Raw genomic sequence first — 16121 nt, 5'->3', positions numbered from 1 at the left:
ATGTGTAGAAGGCAAATTTGTAAAAGCTGAAGTGGAGTAATCAATTTTGAATGCTGAAATTAAGGTTATGGATACAAAATCCTGATTTAGTTCTCATTATTTTCTGGACTGTAAGAGTGCTACCTTCTTCCTTTTCAGGTTTAAAACTAACAATGTGGTGCTACATTTGCAGAGGGAGGAGTTTTATGTGCATATGTGTGTAAATCTATATAAAACCCTATGTGAACCAGTATGAAAAAGGTCCATAGATAGGTGTATATATATTCGTGTATGTATATTCTTTTATATGTATATAAAACGCTATTTGCACCTATATGAAAAAATCTATATTTAATAGTATATGATGTATGCATATTACATATATATAGTATGTATATATTACATATATAATATGCATATATGTATATTATGCACATACATAATATATGTGTAATATAGATAGATATGCAATATTTTTTTTAATATATATATATGGGTTTTTCCCCCCTAAGGACTTCTGAGATTCTTGAGATAAAACACAGTCCAGACATTGCTCTTAGGTTTCCAGGAACATTCTTAGCATATAATGCTTTTATTTTCTTTCTGTTTAAAGACCTGATTCTTCATAGTTCAGATGAGTTGACTGTGACCTTTGTCTTGCTTCCCCTTAGCTTTTAGTTGCTCACTAGATCCTTCAGAGTTCCTGAGAGCAATTCTAGTTTACAATTCACCTCTCACTAATAACTGAATCGTGGTACACAGTGACAAATGTTTCAAGGTAGTTATTCTTCGTTTCGTATACTATCAGAAGTATGCAGATCTGGACAAAACAAAAATACCAAAAGCACTGCTCTGTTGGTTTCCATGTGGTTTTTGAGTGTTCTTTGTTTTAAGGATGCTTTGATGTAGGTCAGTCTTCTGAAGAGACCAGACTCTCTTCACTCATCTGAATGACTCTTTTTCTAAATGATAGCTGGTCTCTTTCTGATCCCTGCAGTTCATGCCTTTTCCTACAGTCTAAAATGGATGTTACGTCAGTCTTTTTTTTTGTAAAGCCTTCCTCTTATTGTGATAACACCAGTCAGCCTTGTAGGCTAGCAGGACTTCTACAGTTACAAGAAGCTGATCTATTGCTTAGTTACTATTCTTTGTAAGCTCAGACATGAAAACATGTTTTTCTGTGTCATTTATTTCATTCTCAGAGGACATGCCATTAGAAGGGCATGTCATCGAAGTTATAACCCTGATGGAGTGTTAGGCTTTTGCCGAATGTAATAATCATTTGGTGTCAAGAGCCACAGTGTTAGCCAAGCTATGTAACCTCACCATTCAGCAGCTGGAAGCATCATTAATTGTGCCAAAGCAGGAGGCTAAATGGAATAGACTAGACCTTTTACTCTCTTTCATTAGCTGATGGGAAAAGCGGGAGTACAAGCGATCCAGTCTTGATCCCAAAACATTTTTAGAGAAGGTTGGTATCAGTCTTGATTTTTCAAAAGAGAAAGCAGACTCAGTTAAATGTTGTTATCTGCAGAAAGTCACCTAACAATACAGGTAACAGAGCTGGAACCAGAACCCAAATTTTTGAGCCCTCTATGGTGTTCCATAAATGAGCTAAGGTGGGTGATGCTATCCAGAATTAAATTGTATTTTATGAAGCATGAGGTGGTGAAGGCTGAAATAAAAAAAATTAGGAGTGGGTTGAGAGGAAAATATTTAGCAGGCTAGAAGTAAATCTGTCGAAAATGTTTCTCATAGGAATAAGACTTGATGTTCAAAAACTTGGAATTGTTCTTTTTCACTTAAGAGGCAGCAAAATCTTAGGCATGAAAATTACTTTTAGCCAACTGCAAAGGGTTAACTAAACTTATAGCCTGCAAAAGACATCTGAAATTACGGCTCCAAATCCAGCTTTCCATGTAATTAAAAAGTGTAGGATTTGGTTCTCACATTGGAATCCTTAATGAGACTGACACTTAAAGCTTACAAGGTTTGCTTATGATGCTATTGTAAGAAAAATATTTTAGTGATGATGTTTGGAAAATGAAGTAATTTCAGTTTGATTTGTATTCAAAAAATAATAAAAAATAAAAAAAACTAAAGAGAGGGGAGTTTAGAGAATTTTCTCGGATCTTACTGTTTTATCTACTGAGGAAAAGATTTCAGTAGTGCAAGGTGATGCTAATTACTTGCCAGCAGTTCTAAGTATGAGAACTTGTGAGTGCTAGCTGTAACAGCTCTTTTCTCTATTAGGAACCTAGTAAGTGCAGTAACATTAAACAAAATTGAAGTTTGATAGTATAGACAACTCTGAAAGAAATCACTTGCCTGCAGTTCCAGCCATTTTATACAAGAGAAATGTACTTAAAATAACATGCATGACAGTATCTCAAAAAGGATCAGGTTTTCGATCTTTCATTTAGAGAGCTATTGGATTTCTGGTACCATTTATTATATAGTCCTACAGTGATTTAAACATGTATAGGCCATTACATGGCCCTTTTAGGTATGGTCTGTTGGACTTAAATTCAGCCTGTGAAAAGGAGATTCTGTAGCTTACTTCTTCAATGGTTAAACTAAGAACTGCTTATTTATCTGCTTGTTCTGAGTTTAACTCGATGAATAAAATGTGCTTTGTGTTAAGCATGGAATTCAGTTTACAATTTTTGTTTTCTTTTAGAAGATTCAATTATGTTGTTGCTTGATATTTTCCTCTCATTTTTTTTCCATTTTGAAGGCTTTCTTCTCTTTAAAAAAAAACGAAAAACAAAAAACCAACTCTTTTTCAGGAATACTTGCACTTAGTTTTCGTAAGAAACTCACATCTCGAATATAAGAAGACTGTGAAAACAGTTGCATGAAAACGGAAAAACTTCTGCAATTTACTTTGAAATTATCAGACTTTGCTTGTCACCTCGTATTAAAAGCAGTGTTGAAACTCCAGCAACTGAAAATCCAGTTAAAATAGAAAAAGAAGTGGAAACAAAAATGTCTTAGACTAGAAATAGGTTTGTATATATATGCGTGGGATAAAGTGATATACTCAGTACCAGACTGCATGTGTTCATCTAGAATGTAAGATTCTTCATAGAGGAACAGTAGCTAGTGTTACATTGTTCTAATTTCTTTGTATCTGCATGAGAGAAAGGAGGAGAACTTCATTAATGTCACTGTTGTGATCACATTTTTGTCTTTTTTTTTCTTTTTCCAGATATTGACTACCCTTGTTAAAGGAATTTGTAAACCAGTAACCTGCAAAATCCGCATTTTGCCCTCAGTAAGAACATAAATCATTATACTAAAGTGTTTAGTTATTGTTTAATTCTGTGATTTTAAATCAGCTAGAATATCTGACATTCTAGTATATTGGCATTTTAGCCGTTATTGTGAAATACCATTTGGAATTATAATTTCTGCTTTGATGCTGCCCCAACCTAAAGGTTTGTGGACCTTATCTGACCTGCAGGTGTATAGAGATTGTGGTTGTGGGTTCGTCAGATTCCATGATACACAAAGGCGCAGAGGCTTTTATTCTCTAAATTTCTCAACTTTATTACAGATTACCACAAATAGCACAAACATCACCATAGCAAATATGGCTATGATTAGTAAAGCAAGATATAGCTCAAGCTCTCAAGCTATTACAAATTATTAGTAGCAACAGTCAATAGTATGACAGCAATGATTAATATGGCAGCAATCAATTTTAGCAACAATCAATATCAGCAACATGCACGTAGGTATATACTATTACAAGTTACTACAAATTTATCACTAGTGAAGCAAACTTACCAATAATGTAACAGCAGATATGCTTATATGCATATATGATGTATGTTGATAGTAATAATACCTGTATCAAGTGCATTAAGTAATTTTTGTATAACAGAGACAGAAAAGGGTATAGGGCACCACCCCTCAAGCAACCAGTAGATGCTGTTAATTGCTGTTTTTCACCTGTGGCAGGCACTAGATGATTGTTTTCTGTTCTTTTGGACACATTTTTATTTTTCCAGCCTGTTTTCATGTTCTTGCAGTTAGAATGGCCAATGGCAGTTATAGATTCTTTCTCAGGATGTTTTCCTGTTTTTTCCAGATCACTTTTTACCTTTTTCAGGTGATAAGTTGCTGATATGGTTCCTTGTTTTTGCACTTATCGATGGTATATTAGGATGTCGCTGGTTTCTAGGTACCCAGCTGCACTTATCAAGGATGCTTCTGGTTCACAGGCCGAGTTCCCAGGCTAATGGTTTTCAGGCTGGCAGGAATTTTCTCTCTGTATTTTGCAGAAGACATTTTCTTCTGTTCAATAGTTTTCCCCTTCCAACCAGATCACCTTTCTGGCTGCTCACATCAGAAGCCAAACTTCATTTCTCCTCTCCAGTTTAAAAAGTTAAGAGAATACTAAGCATTAGATGTCTACACATGGTTTTATTCTGTTGAACTCCAAATGTGGATGCATCTATTAAAAAAGTATTTTAGTCCTGTTGTAACCCACTGAGTTTAATCCCAAAGTTTTTACTGGTGAATAAGCACTAAATCAAAATTAAAAGGAAAAATGTACTCTTATTTTAGGAAATGACTGCCAAGTGTGGAATTGTCTGTGAATAATATCATGTTGTACATAAGCACAGTGTGATGAACTTTGAATTTCTTGACAGTCTGCTTGAAGTTTAAACTTCAAGAGGGGGACACCAAGCCCTGATGTTACTTCTCCATCTTCCAATGTTCATGTTAACAATGAAGATTGCACTAATGAAATTGGGTTTATAAGAGAAAATGCACGTGCTCTATAAACTACTCATATTCTACACTGCAAGGAAATTTTGTGTTACTTGACTCCTGATTTATTGTACGTGCATTGACAGCAATAAATACTACAAATGATACCTGAATTAAATACAACTTCTGCAGCTTTTCTGGAAACTCTTTGATAGATGGAAATACTGAAATTGCTGGCTTATACAAAGAGGTTCATAATCTTCCCTCTTGGAAGTGACATGACATCTTCATGGTAATTAGAATGACTTTTTTTTTGGATAAGTTCTTGGGTACAATCATTAATTTCAAAGAAATTGTGGTAAGACTGTTATATTGCTGTTACATTTTGTTTTGTCAGTATTCTTCTAAAATTTAACTATTAAGAATGTAGTGAAAATGCATAGATTCTTCTTTTGTGTTTTACAGCTGATGTAGTTTTTAGTGGATTTTTTGTTCAGTTGAATTCCCTACGTATTTTTAAACCTCCAGGAGATGATATGCCTTCTCTCTTAACGACAAATTATTTTGCAAATGTGTATTTAATTACCTAGATACTGTCATTACATGTGACCTGGATAGATATTTCTGTAGATGGATGAACTGTAATTGAGCTAGCTATTATTCAAAAGTCATTTACATGTGCACTTAATGATTAAATGAGCAAATGAAGCCTGTCTGAAAAGAATCAGTAACTCTTTGTAAGGTCGTTTTGGTTTTGAAGTACTGAAGCATTAAAGAACTGGCCCCTCTCCTTTTTATTTTCTGCAACTATCCTAGAGCCTCTTCCTTTTTGTTTCAAGCTGCTTTTGCATAACATGTCATCCGTCAGAACAGCAAGTGAGCTTCTGTCTCTGTCCATGTTAGCTGGTAGATGTTGCATTTTTTGAAGGCCGAATCTGCTATTTTTGTGATGAGCCAAAGGTGATTCTCCAGCTTTTGAAAAGAAAATTTGCATTACCTTTTTTTCTTTCTCCCTTTTCCCCAAAGCTGCACAAGAGGGGCTAATCCAGCACTATGCCATATTTCTTTCTGCCTTTTAACAGCATCTTATCTCTTTGAAGATACACTGACAGCTTCTTCTTTCTACCCTTTATCTTTCGATTCACTGGTCATATATGAATAGCATTAGAATTTTTTAGGTACTAGTTAACTTTTTTAAAGACGCATTTGAGAGGAATATTTATAGATGTGTGATTGCATGTTATGTTGATTTCAAAAGGCATCCCCTTATTGAGATGCATTTTAATTACAATTTATAGAGTAGTGGTTAGAAAGGACTTGCTAATCATGATATTCAAATGACAATCGAAAAACCTGTTGGAAAATATTCTCCTACTACAGAATATCATGTTACCTGGTTTGAGAGAGTTTGCGATCTATAGTTTCAAGGAAGTATTGAAAATGGATTCTTATTTCTGCTATCATATGTAGTTCTTCAGCTGAAGTACCTGTTAAATGATTATGCATGTTGGGAGTTACTGTTGAAATCATATCCCTCTTTATGAAAGGAAAGGCTTCCAGCATTTGTTTGTACAAGGATCCCATGATAGTTATTCCTTCTTCTTTGAACTAAGATCATGTCGTTCTCTCTTATCCCTCAGGTTGAGGACACTGTGAATCTGGTAAAAAGAATAGAAAAAACTGGTATTGCTGCCATTGCAGTCCATGGGAGGTAAATCAATTTTAGGCAAGAGAATTAAATTTTTTTTGTTTGTTGGTGAATGTAACATGGTAAGATATGACTGGAGTATACTCTGCATGAAATATGTGGTTCTGATTGCAACTGTTAACTAATCTGGTATCAGGACAGTGATTAGGGAATTGAACCACTTGGCTGCTATTTTTCTAAAATTTTAATCTCAAAGACCCAATAAAACTAAAATTATCTTGCATACTCTGTATCTAAAAAATGCTGCTTATTTGGATATGGAGTTAGGGTAACAATTTTTTAAAATGTTAAAATTAGAAATAATTCTCCTCTGTTTAAAAAAAGGAAAAAAGGAAAAGGGCATCAAATATATAAAGTAAATAACTGGAAATAAGTATGTCGCAGTAATTCTTGAGGCATGTCTGCTGTGATTCAGATATCTGTAAATTCCATAGGAAATCTTTGGTCTTGTTATTTTTTTTGTTTGTTGGAAAGGAAGAAGGAGGAGAGGCCTCAGCACCCTGTCCACTGCGATGTGATAAAAGTCATATCTGAAGCAGTCTCCATTCCAGTAATAGCAAAGTAAGTTGGACTAATTAGCTCATCATTGCAAGATGCCTCTACCTAACTTAAGATTTGCAAGTGCAGGAATTGTAGGGTGAATGCAATGCTACCTGTTACCAAAGATCAACTTTGAATAAAGGTAGCAGTGACAGAAGTTGGCTGTATGAAATATCACCATACCTCAGTTTTTAGTTTTAAAAATTCCGTGTATTTTTCAAAAAGTGTTGCTTTTGTGTGTCACAATCTATCCTGTGTAAGTTGTTTCGGATTGCATCCAGCAGCTGAATTCTCTATGCTTTTAAGCCCTCTGCGGTGAGTGGTTATAACCCTGCCACTGTGTATCTTGGACACTTGCACACTAGAGATCACCTGTCCCACTGCTCAAAAACTTACATTCTGTGGCCTCACATTTTCCCTTGGATGTCCTTAGTCTCTAGACATACAGACATGATCCTACTGAATCTGTCTGCTTGTATTAATAGATCCTTCAGTAACTCTGTGATAGTAACATAAGGAACTTGGTCTTAGAAAAGTTTAGCTACCAATAGGTAAGTTTTAAGAGCAATTTTGGAGGTAGTGAAAAGTATCAAACTGTCCTGAATTGTATCTGATCTGCCTGAGCAACATCTCTAGATGTTTCTGCTCTATAAGTGGCAGAAGAATATCCTTGGCCAGAGAAGCAGTGTCCTTTAAATTCTTTCTTCATTGATCTTGAGTATGCATGGAAAACTATCTCTGCAAACCACGTACTTGGATCAGGTATTTGAGAATGGTTTTCCTGTTCACATTTCTATGTAGAAAATACACTGAAACTAAGGCTGTGTTAAAGTACAAGTAGTAGCAAATGAAAATTTTGTGATTATAACAGTAATGTTAATTTTTAGTGGAGGATCCCATGACTTCATCAAAGAATATACAGACATTGAGACTTTCCAGAAAGCAACAGCTGCCTCATCAGTAATGATAGCTCGTGCTGCCATGTGGAACCCATCTATCTTCAGAAAAGAGGGTCTTTTCCCCTTGAAGGAAGTCATGCAAGATTACATCAAATATGTATGTTTTTTGGAAAATCTTACTTGTAGTTAGCATTGCTTAGAATTGGTAATCCAAATCTTAGTACAGTTTTTTAAGACCTCTTGATTTCAAAGACTTGGGCTCTGGGGATATTCTAACATACTGCAGATGACATATCTTGCAAATCAGCCACTGCTTCCTCTGTTTTATTTTGTTCAGAAAAACTGCATTCAGAAAGCAGTTTTTCCTGATCATTCTTTTCTTACTTACCATGCTTTTTAGCCCTAGTTTCTTGGGAACATTTATGAGGCTTACAAGATTATCTAAAAATGTCTAGGAATTTGAAAAGCTAATGATATGTAGGCCAACTCTCTTGATGTTACGGCAGTGCAAATAATATTGAACAGAAAAGTGAAGGAATATTAAATACTCAGTTACTGCTAGATTGATTTTTAGAAATTAATTGCCTTTCATAAATACGGACAAGAATTTTCAACAGCAGGGAAGCAAAGGGAATGATTTGCCAATAAAGTAATGCTGTATATTTATAGCTCCATTAACTGAGTCATCTATTATATAAAGCTTTATCTAGTATTCAAAATAGACAATTTCGATGACACAATGGGAAATTAATCAAAAATCTGTGGCTTTGATCATGTCATCAATTAATTTTATTTTTGTTTTTGAAAATTTGGACTACCATTAACTAGTTGCTTACTAAAATATCGCTACGTTGCTAGTCAGTTATGGAAACTGGTTAACTCTTTCTTCATAAGTGTATGAATAAGTTGAACTTCTGTTCATGAAAGCTTACCAAAATAATCAGTTTATACTCACGTTCATGAGTAGTCTTTAATATGTTATTGAGAAAACTGTACATTGTGGTTTGCCTTTCCGAAAGGATTTTGAAATTCATTAAGAGACATGAGCGTTATGGATGGTAAACTTATTTGGTATGTTTTAATATACTTGTCTCTCTCCTCCAGGCAGTGAGATATGATAATCACTATACCAACACAAAATACTGTTTGTGTCAGATGTTAAGAGAACAGTTGGAAACTACTCAGGGTAAGAAGCTGCATGCTGCACAGTCTACGCAGGAAATCTGGTAAGCGTGTACTTCAGAAGTAAGAATTGTACTGTCTGTCAAAGTTGCAAACCACTTCTCTGTCTGTAGCACTGCCTGGCATTTCATACCTATAGAAGAAGTTGCAAAAGCAAACAAATACAGTTAGTGATATGTGGAATAATAAGCTTTTCCAGGTTTCCTCCATGCTCAGGTGTTAAATCTGTAACCCTAAAACTGTCTATATATTCAACATACTACTTGGAGTTGTGCTTCACTGAGCGAAGGGCATTTATGCAGTATTTGCGTTACCTGATTAAGAAAAGTTTCAGCATTCTCTAGTGGCGGCCTGGAGGTTAATAGTGTGGAGCTTGTCTTCTTCCAGAGATATTTATTTTAACTTTTCCTTTTCTGTGAGCTTTTTAATGTTACTGAAATTTTAATGATGAGATGTTTGTTTTAAATGAACATTTAGAGAGAAAACAATGAAGATTACCTGTATGGTACTTAAAATGTGTCATTGTGCTGCTTTTCATACCTGAAATATGCTAATGAATGATGACAACCTTTTTGAGGAAATAGAATAGCTTTAATGAATTTCTTCATCCTGGACATCTGAAAGAGTCTAGATGAAATTTCTCAAAGGGGGAGACAGAGAAGGAAGAAGGAAATAGACATGTGATGAAAGAATTCACACAGCATGGAGGGGAATTCGGGTTTGAACCATCCCAAACTGAACAAAATAAAGGTCTGAGTCTGTATGTGTCATATCCATGTTGTGTGCTATAATTGCCCTTCTGCTGGAAAGGAGGGGAAGAGAGTATTTTTGTTTTTATAAAAGGAACAGTCTGAAATTGTTATCTTACATGTATGAAAATGGATAGGAATGTTGAAAGCTTGAAATATTATGCATATGGAGTTCTTGTTTTCTAGCAAGCCCTGATCAGCATTCTGTTTGTGTTCAAAATGAATGGAAATGCCTGCAATCCTGCTGCCAGTTTATTGCAGTTTACCAATTTTGGCTCCTAGGAGCGCTGCTGTCCACAATTATTACATTACAATACAATGAGGGGAATTTGTATTTTTTATATTAAAGGAGCTAGCCTTCATTAATCATAAAGGAGCAGTGGAATCCATGGACAACAACATTTACACTTTGCAAGTTACTTTTTACTTTTGCAATGTAAATAGTTGAACAATTTTTAGTATAGCAACTTACTATCTATTTTGCTTGTAGTTTTCAAATTTGGTTAGGAGAGATATCGTATAGATTGAAACTGAAACAGTCTTTTACAACTTCAAATAAATCTTTGCCGAAAGGGTGATGGTGTTCTCTACTGAATGAATCTCAATGCATAGTACGTAAAGAAAAGAAATTGTAAGTAAGAGTCAAGCCTTTAAACAGGTAGTTAGAGTCATGGTTTATATACATAGACACTGGATAGAGATCTACTGTGAAACTTCTGGGTTTATGTGCTATGCCTAACAGTTCTTTAGGGGCTTCCAAAATTGGACAGAACATTTTTTGTGTGTGTTATGCAATACCGATTTCAAAATTGGCTTAAGCAGCATGTGTGCATGAGAGGGGGACAGAGAGAGCCACTTGAAAATTTATCAAACTGCTTTCTATGAGCAGACTCAAAGTCTTTTAACCACTGTTCTAAAGAGCCTGTTTAACATCCAGGTAACTGAAGAACATTCACTTATTTAAAATGCACCTATACATCTTCAGAGAAAAATGTTACATAATACTGCTGCCTCCTGGTGGTGATGGCATCGTACAGCCAGTCGAGCTGACTGCAAGAGAACAGGCTGCTGCCTTTCAGACAAAAAACTTTACATAACAGTACATAGTACAGTACATAGTTGTCTTCTCTTAGAAGCATCAGTCGGCATTGTTCAGCTTCGCTGCTTTTCAACTGATAGCGTTGGAGATGGCTTTGTGGCTAGAATTCATTTTGTCATTGAACAGCCTCATACCAATGAGTGTTCTCATAACAGTCGGAAAGTAAAAGTTTTGTTATGCTGCAGGTTTTATTGTTGTTATCATCTGCAGAGAATGAATAGTCTCAGTTTTTCAAAGTAGACACAGCCTGCTAGGGATCTGAAATTTAAAAGGATTTGAGGCTCTTGCCTTTGACCCAAATCCTAATTGCTTCCTCCCTTATATTGGGTCTTCTTCTGAAGTCAGAAAATCTGAGATTTGAGGTATTTGGATGTTATAGTGTTTATTGCTTATAGTATTTTAAATACTGAGACTAGAAGAATAACCTATTTCCTACTTTTTGCTCATTTGCCCTTGTGCATGCACCAGTAGTCACTTGGAGATATTTGCTGATTCATCCACCTGTAAGTTATTAATTGAGCTAATAACTTGAACACTGCAGGACCTGTATTTTTGATTGATTCTGCCTGGATTTTCAGGCTGCAAATTGAATATATAGTGCAGGAAATTAGAGCGTTGTTTTTCTACTTGTAGCTCAAAAGTGTCTTATAAGAATCGAAGGAGAAACAATATAATGTCACTGTGCAGAATATAGTCACACATTCTTGTGATTCTCTGTACATATATACTCTGTTTAAAACACAACTGATTCCTATACTTATTTTTCTCTGCCATAATATGATACAAAAATGTATAAGTTAATCTCTAATATGAAGGAATTCTTTTTGAATAGTGAAGTCTTTGAAATGGCTGACTTCTATGAAGAAACAACAGCTATTTTCGAAGCAAAGAAAACATCTTTAGAAACAGAGACACAAGATGAAGATGGCCAAATGGAAGATCCAGATGTAATAAAAATGGCTGTTAGATTTGACAAGTAAGCATGCAAATTAAGCTTTTCACTTTCTTGAATCTGTAAATTAAAAACTTCATTTGACAGTATCTTGCAGTTTTTTGAAAATAACAATTTGCATAACAGTGCTTACTGAGTGAATTTTTATGAAGCTTCCTGAGATGGCCTAATTCTCTTAGTTAACTTGCTAAAAGTGCTAAGTGATTTAAGAAAAAATCCAAACATCTGTACATAGAAGAATGTGAGTATACAAAGATATAGAGTTCAGTTATTTTTGGTGAAATTTAACTAAAACACAACAGTTTTTCTATAAAAAGTCCTGCACAAATTTCGTAATACTCTTTTCTAAGCAGATAACATGGGTGCTTGTCTGCAGTATTCTAAATGAGTTCCACTCATAAGGTACTCCTTGAAAAACTAATTCATGGAGTTATGCACAATGTTATTTTAAGTAACCTTTGATTATAATATGTGAAACACATAGAATTGCTGTTAGTTTCTGTGTTATACCTATGTTTGCTATTAAGTCTACCAAACTGCTCAAAAAGAGTGTGATATAAAATACTCTGAGTCCAGCCATAATGCTTTAATATTTACAGGATGTATTACCTGACTCCCTGAGGATTGAATACAGTGGTTTTACAGTAAATTTTTTTTCCTGTCAAGTACGAGTGGCTGTAATTCCATGTCAGTAACTGAATCAATGCCTACCTTTTGTACCCTTTTTGATTTGACACCTCTACTGTCTCGTAACAGAAGCAGCTTTTTTTTTTTTTTCTTTTAGTGTTTAATCTTATATTGTTGCTTATAATAGGCAGTGCCTTTGTCATATATTTAGTTAGAATCTCCTTTCTGGTAAGTGTCTTTTCTCTAGTTGTATTACTATAGGGTGTGAATTTTTGGGAAGAATCAGTACAAAAGTTTAGATCTTACTTTAGATGTTATGTCAGACATATTACTTGACTTTAAGGAAGCAGCATTTTTCTCATAATTTGAGCTGTAAAATTAAACCACAAAGAATAACTGGTATAAGTAATACAATAAGCAGCACTGTCTGTTTTAAAATAGATGTTTAGTAAGTAAACTCTGTGCACAGTTGTTGACCACAAATTTTTCTGTCTAGGCGAGAATATCCACCACAGATTACACCAAAAATGTATCTTCTGGAATGGTGTAGGAAAGAAAAGCATCCTCAGCCTGTTTATGAAACTGTGAGTCCATGAAGAAACTCTTTCAAACCTCTTCCTCTGCCTTGTCTATGAAATTAAGTATTTTAGGACTCAAGGTAGTGAGAAATTCAGCTTCCCAATCTGGCGTAGCTGTTGAGTAAGCAGCTTCAGAGACGGCAATACACATATGTATGAAAATAGCAGCTTATTTTATTAGAAAGCAAATATTTAAAAGTCAGACCTTCAATCTGGTTTTGTTTCATTGTGTGAAAGAAGTTGCTGTAAGTACAGGTCATTACATAGGAGTCCCTGACTGACTTTCTTTTACTTCTTCTGTTAAGTAAAGAATTTGGATTCAGAATGTTTTCTCTGTTGCACAGTGTTGTAAGTATGAGCTATACTGGATACGAGCAACTGCTTGGTTTGGTGGGGACATTATTTGATTATTTTTTTGGTAAAGCAAAAATATTTGCAGTTTGGACAATTTCTTAATATTTTTTTAATCTTAAATGTGCAGGGTTAAATTTGTGGTGTGAATTACTGTAATTTTAAAGATGTTACTTGACTGTGGTGTAAAGACAAGAACAACAAGGAACCTTGACAATGTTGTTTGTTCTGTAAATGACATGACTGTTTTTGACACCCTCCTCCTTTTTAATTCTTTTTTTTTATTTTCTCCAGGTTCAAAGACCACTGGATAGATTATTCTGTTCAGTAGTGACAGTAGCTGAGCAAAAATACAGATCAACTCTGTGGTAAGCTATCCTTAATGGTTTTTGCAGATGTATTGTAATTGTTTCTGAAATATTGCTTAAAACTTGCAATGAAAGGGTACTCTGGTTTATTCCTACCTTCTAAAACTACCTCTGGAGGGAGAAAGGATTAAAAATTTCTGAGAATTGAATGTGACAAGAGGAAGTAAGCTTTAACATAATCAAGTAAACCATTAGAGATTTTAATTCACTTAGTACATTAGTCCACAAGTTGTATTGGAAGGGGAGCAAATAGGTGACCTGGTTCAGTTGTGTCCGTGAAGAGTTCAGAAACTACCCATGGGAGGCAGAGGGGAACAGAGGAGGAGGGAGTGTCTTCAGCCACTGCAGCAGATCCATTCTCAAGAGCAAGTCAGGATTAAGTGTCTATATACAGCGAAGCAAAGGATGGTTTAGTAGCTTCTCAGAGATCACAGTTAATCAACAGTTACATCCAGGGCTGCTTTTAAGTTTCATGACAATATTTTATACAGTCATCTATTAATACTGAGGTTGGCTTGGGGCATTTGCACCCAAGTTGAACTTGATTTAATTGCAAAGATAGAGCTCAGCGTTGAACATTTTAAAGAGGACAAGTGCATGCAACAATTACTGGTGTTTGCAGCATTCCTGTTCAGAGAATTTAGGAAGTTAAGCTCAGCTGATAGGAAACTTTGGGAAGAAAATGTTTTCAAATATTGAATTTCACAAATGTGTAATCAGCAGTCTCTCTTGGAAACTATGGAATTTTTATAATTATGGAACAGTTCCTGCTTTTGTCAGCGTTGATGAATCTGTATGCCTGTCAGTGATTATATTTGGGCCTGAGTGTCTTTCAAGGAAGTAATCCTGCAAAACTCAGTTTTGTTTAGTGATCATATTTGTAAATGTGAACTTTCTGAGCATTGCAGCCACTTGGGCCAAACACATGTTGGCTTCATACCTTTCAACTGAAGAGTGTTTGAGATGCGAGACCTGATTAGAAGCAGATTTTTTAGGAATATTACATCAGGAGTGATGCATCAACATTGACATCCAGCAAGATTCAAATAATTTCTGGAACTGACCTGTTTTGTTCTTCTGCTGTAAGATGACTACAAATGCTGTTTATTTCATGGTGTTGCATCAGAGACAGGAAATTGGTTGTCTTTTGGCAGTGTAGAGACTGCAGTTTCTACTTTTACCTGTGCTCTGTCTGCTTGCTCTTCAGGGACAAGTCAAAGAAGCTAGCAGAACAGGCTGCAGCTATTGTCTGCTTGAGAACATTGGGTGTCCCAGAGGGAAAGCTGTGTGAGGGAGAAAATCACCTGATTAACAAACGCAAGAGGGAAGACCAGGAGCGCTTGAATAACAGAGACTGCGGAGAAGATCTTGCTGAGCCTTCCCATAAAAAAGCTAATTTTATTGAAGAAACCTCTGACATGAATGTGCCTAAAATGCCACGATAGCATGGAAATTAGAGGCTTCATGCCTATGCAGCTACAAATTAGCTCCTATTTGTATGTCTTGCTGTTCACGTTTCATTTGGATACTCCTGGAGACAGATAAATTCCCCAGCTGTGGAGAACACCAATGAGATGTTTACTGTTCACCACTCACTGTCCCTATGGTGCCTTTTAGACAGGATAAATTAGCAACTTGATTTTAAAGAACATTGAGAAGATTATCCCAAGTAATAAATTTTTTAAAATATCAGATATTTTTGAATTCGTTTTGTCATTGCTTTTATTACTTGTTTTTTATTTTGAAGAAGTCTACAGTGTGCTGGCAAGAGATATATGAATACATGATCCATAAACAGATGGATTCCTTATGTAACTATGTGGTTAATCTGAAATATTATTGTAGGAAAGTATTAGTAGCTAAGTAGATATGGTTTTATCGAATGAGTTTTATGCATGTCTTCCAAGCTTTGTTTACACCCGTCATATATCAAGAAAAAAGATTTTTGCAGAGAGAAGGACTTAGAAATTGTAACACTAGCATGGAAATAATATTCTTCTTTAATAATCTCTGCTACATCCCAGAAATCTGACAATGAGAATTAACCATCCTTTCCTGGTCTTCAGTATTACAGCTGTGCCTTCCAGTAAGGAATTGGAGTCAAGCTTGGTAGCCATGAATTTGTTGAATGAAGGCACTTTGAGCTGCTGTGTTCTTTTGAACTTGGAAGTTCTAGTGAATGTCTACAAGTATGTTACTTGCAGTAATGGGCATCCAAATATGGCCTTATGTGTTTGTTCTTGAAATGTGATCTATTTTGCCTCAGTATTTAGCTGTTAGTGATCCTGGTGGTCGTAATCAAAGGCACATGTTCTCTTCATAATTTGCCATCATCCTAACTTCCTATTAAAGTAAACTATAAAAACT

The 16121-nt window shown here is 35.2% G+C and overlaps 1 protein-coding gene across 1 annotated transcript in view; it reads left to right on the top strand.

The window, feature by feature from the left end:
* Positions 1 to 15454, top strand: part of DUS2 (dihydrouridine synthase 2) — a gene marked incomplete at its 5' end in the record, with an annotated part of 15581 nt that extends 127 nt beyond the window's left edge. The window contains 9 exons of the mRNA XM_010086933.1: positions 3191 to 3256; positions 6342 to 6412; positions 6884 to 6970; positions 7837 to 8005; positions 8953 to 9074; positions 11711 to 11854; positions 12954 to 13041; positions 13681 to 13754; positions 14962 to 15454. Of these exons, the coding sequence (XP_010085235.1) occupies positions 3191 to 3256; positions 6342 to 6412; positions 6884 to 6970; positions 7837 to 8005; positions 8953 to 9074; positions 11711 to 11854; positions 12954 to 13041; positions 13681 to 13754; positions 14962 to 15199 (1059 nt within the window). The remainder of the gene's footprint in view (positions 1 to 3190; positions 3257 to 6341; positions 6413 to 6883; positions 6971 to 7836; positions 8006 to 8952; positions 9075 to 11710; positions 11855 to 12953; positions 13042 to 13680; positions 13755 to 14961) is intronic.
* Between the last annotated feature and the right edge of the window lie 667 nt (positions 15455 to 16121).

Source organism: Pterocles gutturalis, unplaced genomic scaffold, assembly GCF_000699245.1.
Source record: "Pterocles gutturalis isolate BGI_N339 unplaced genomic scaffold, ASM69924v1 scaffold30871, whole genome shotgun sequence".
Taxonomy (NCBI): Eukaryota; Metazoa; Chordata; class Aves; order Pterocliformes; family Pteroclidae; genus Pterocles; species Pterocles gutturalis.
The sequence above is the reverse complement of the archived record's forward strand: the minus strand, read 5'-3'. Positions and strand labels throughout refer to the sequence as shown.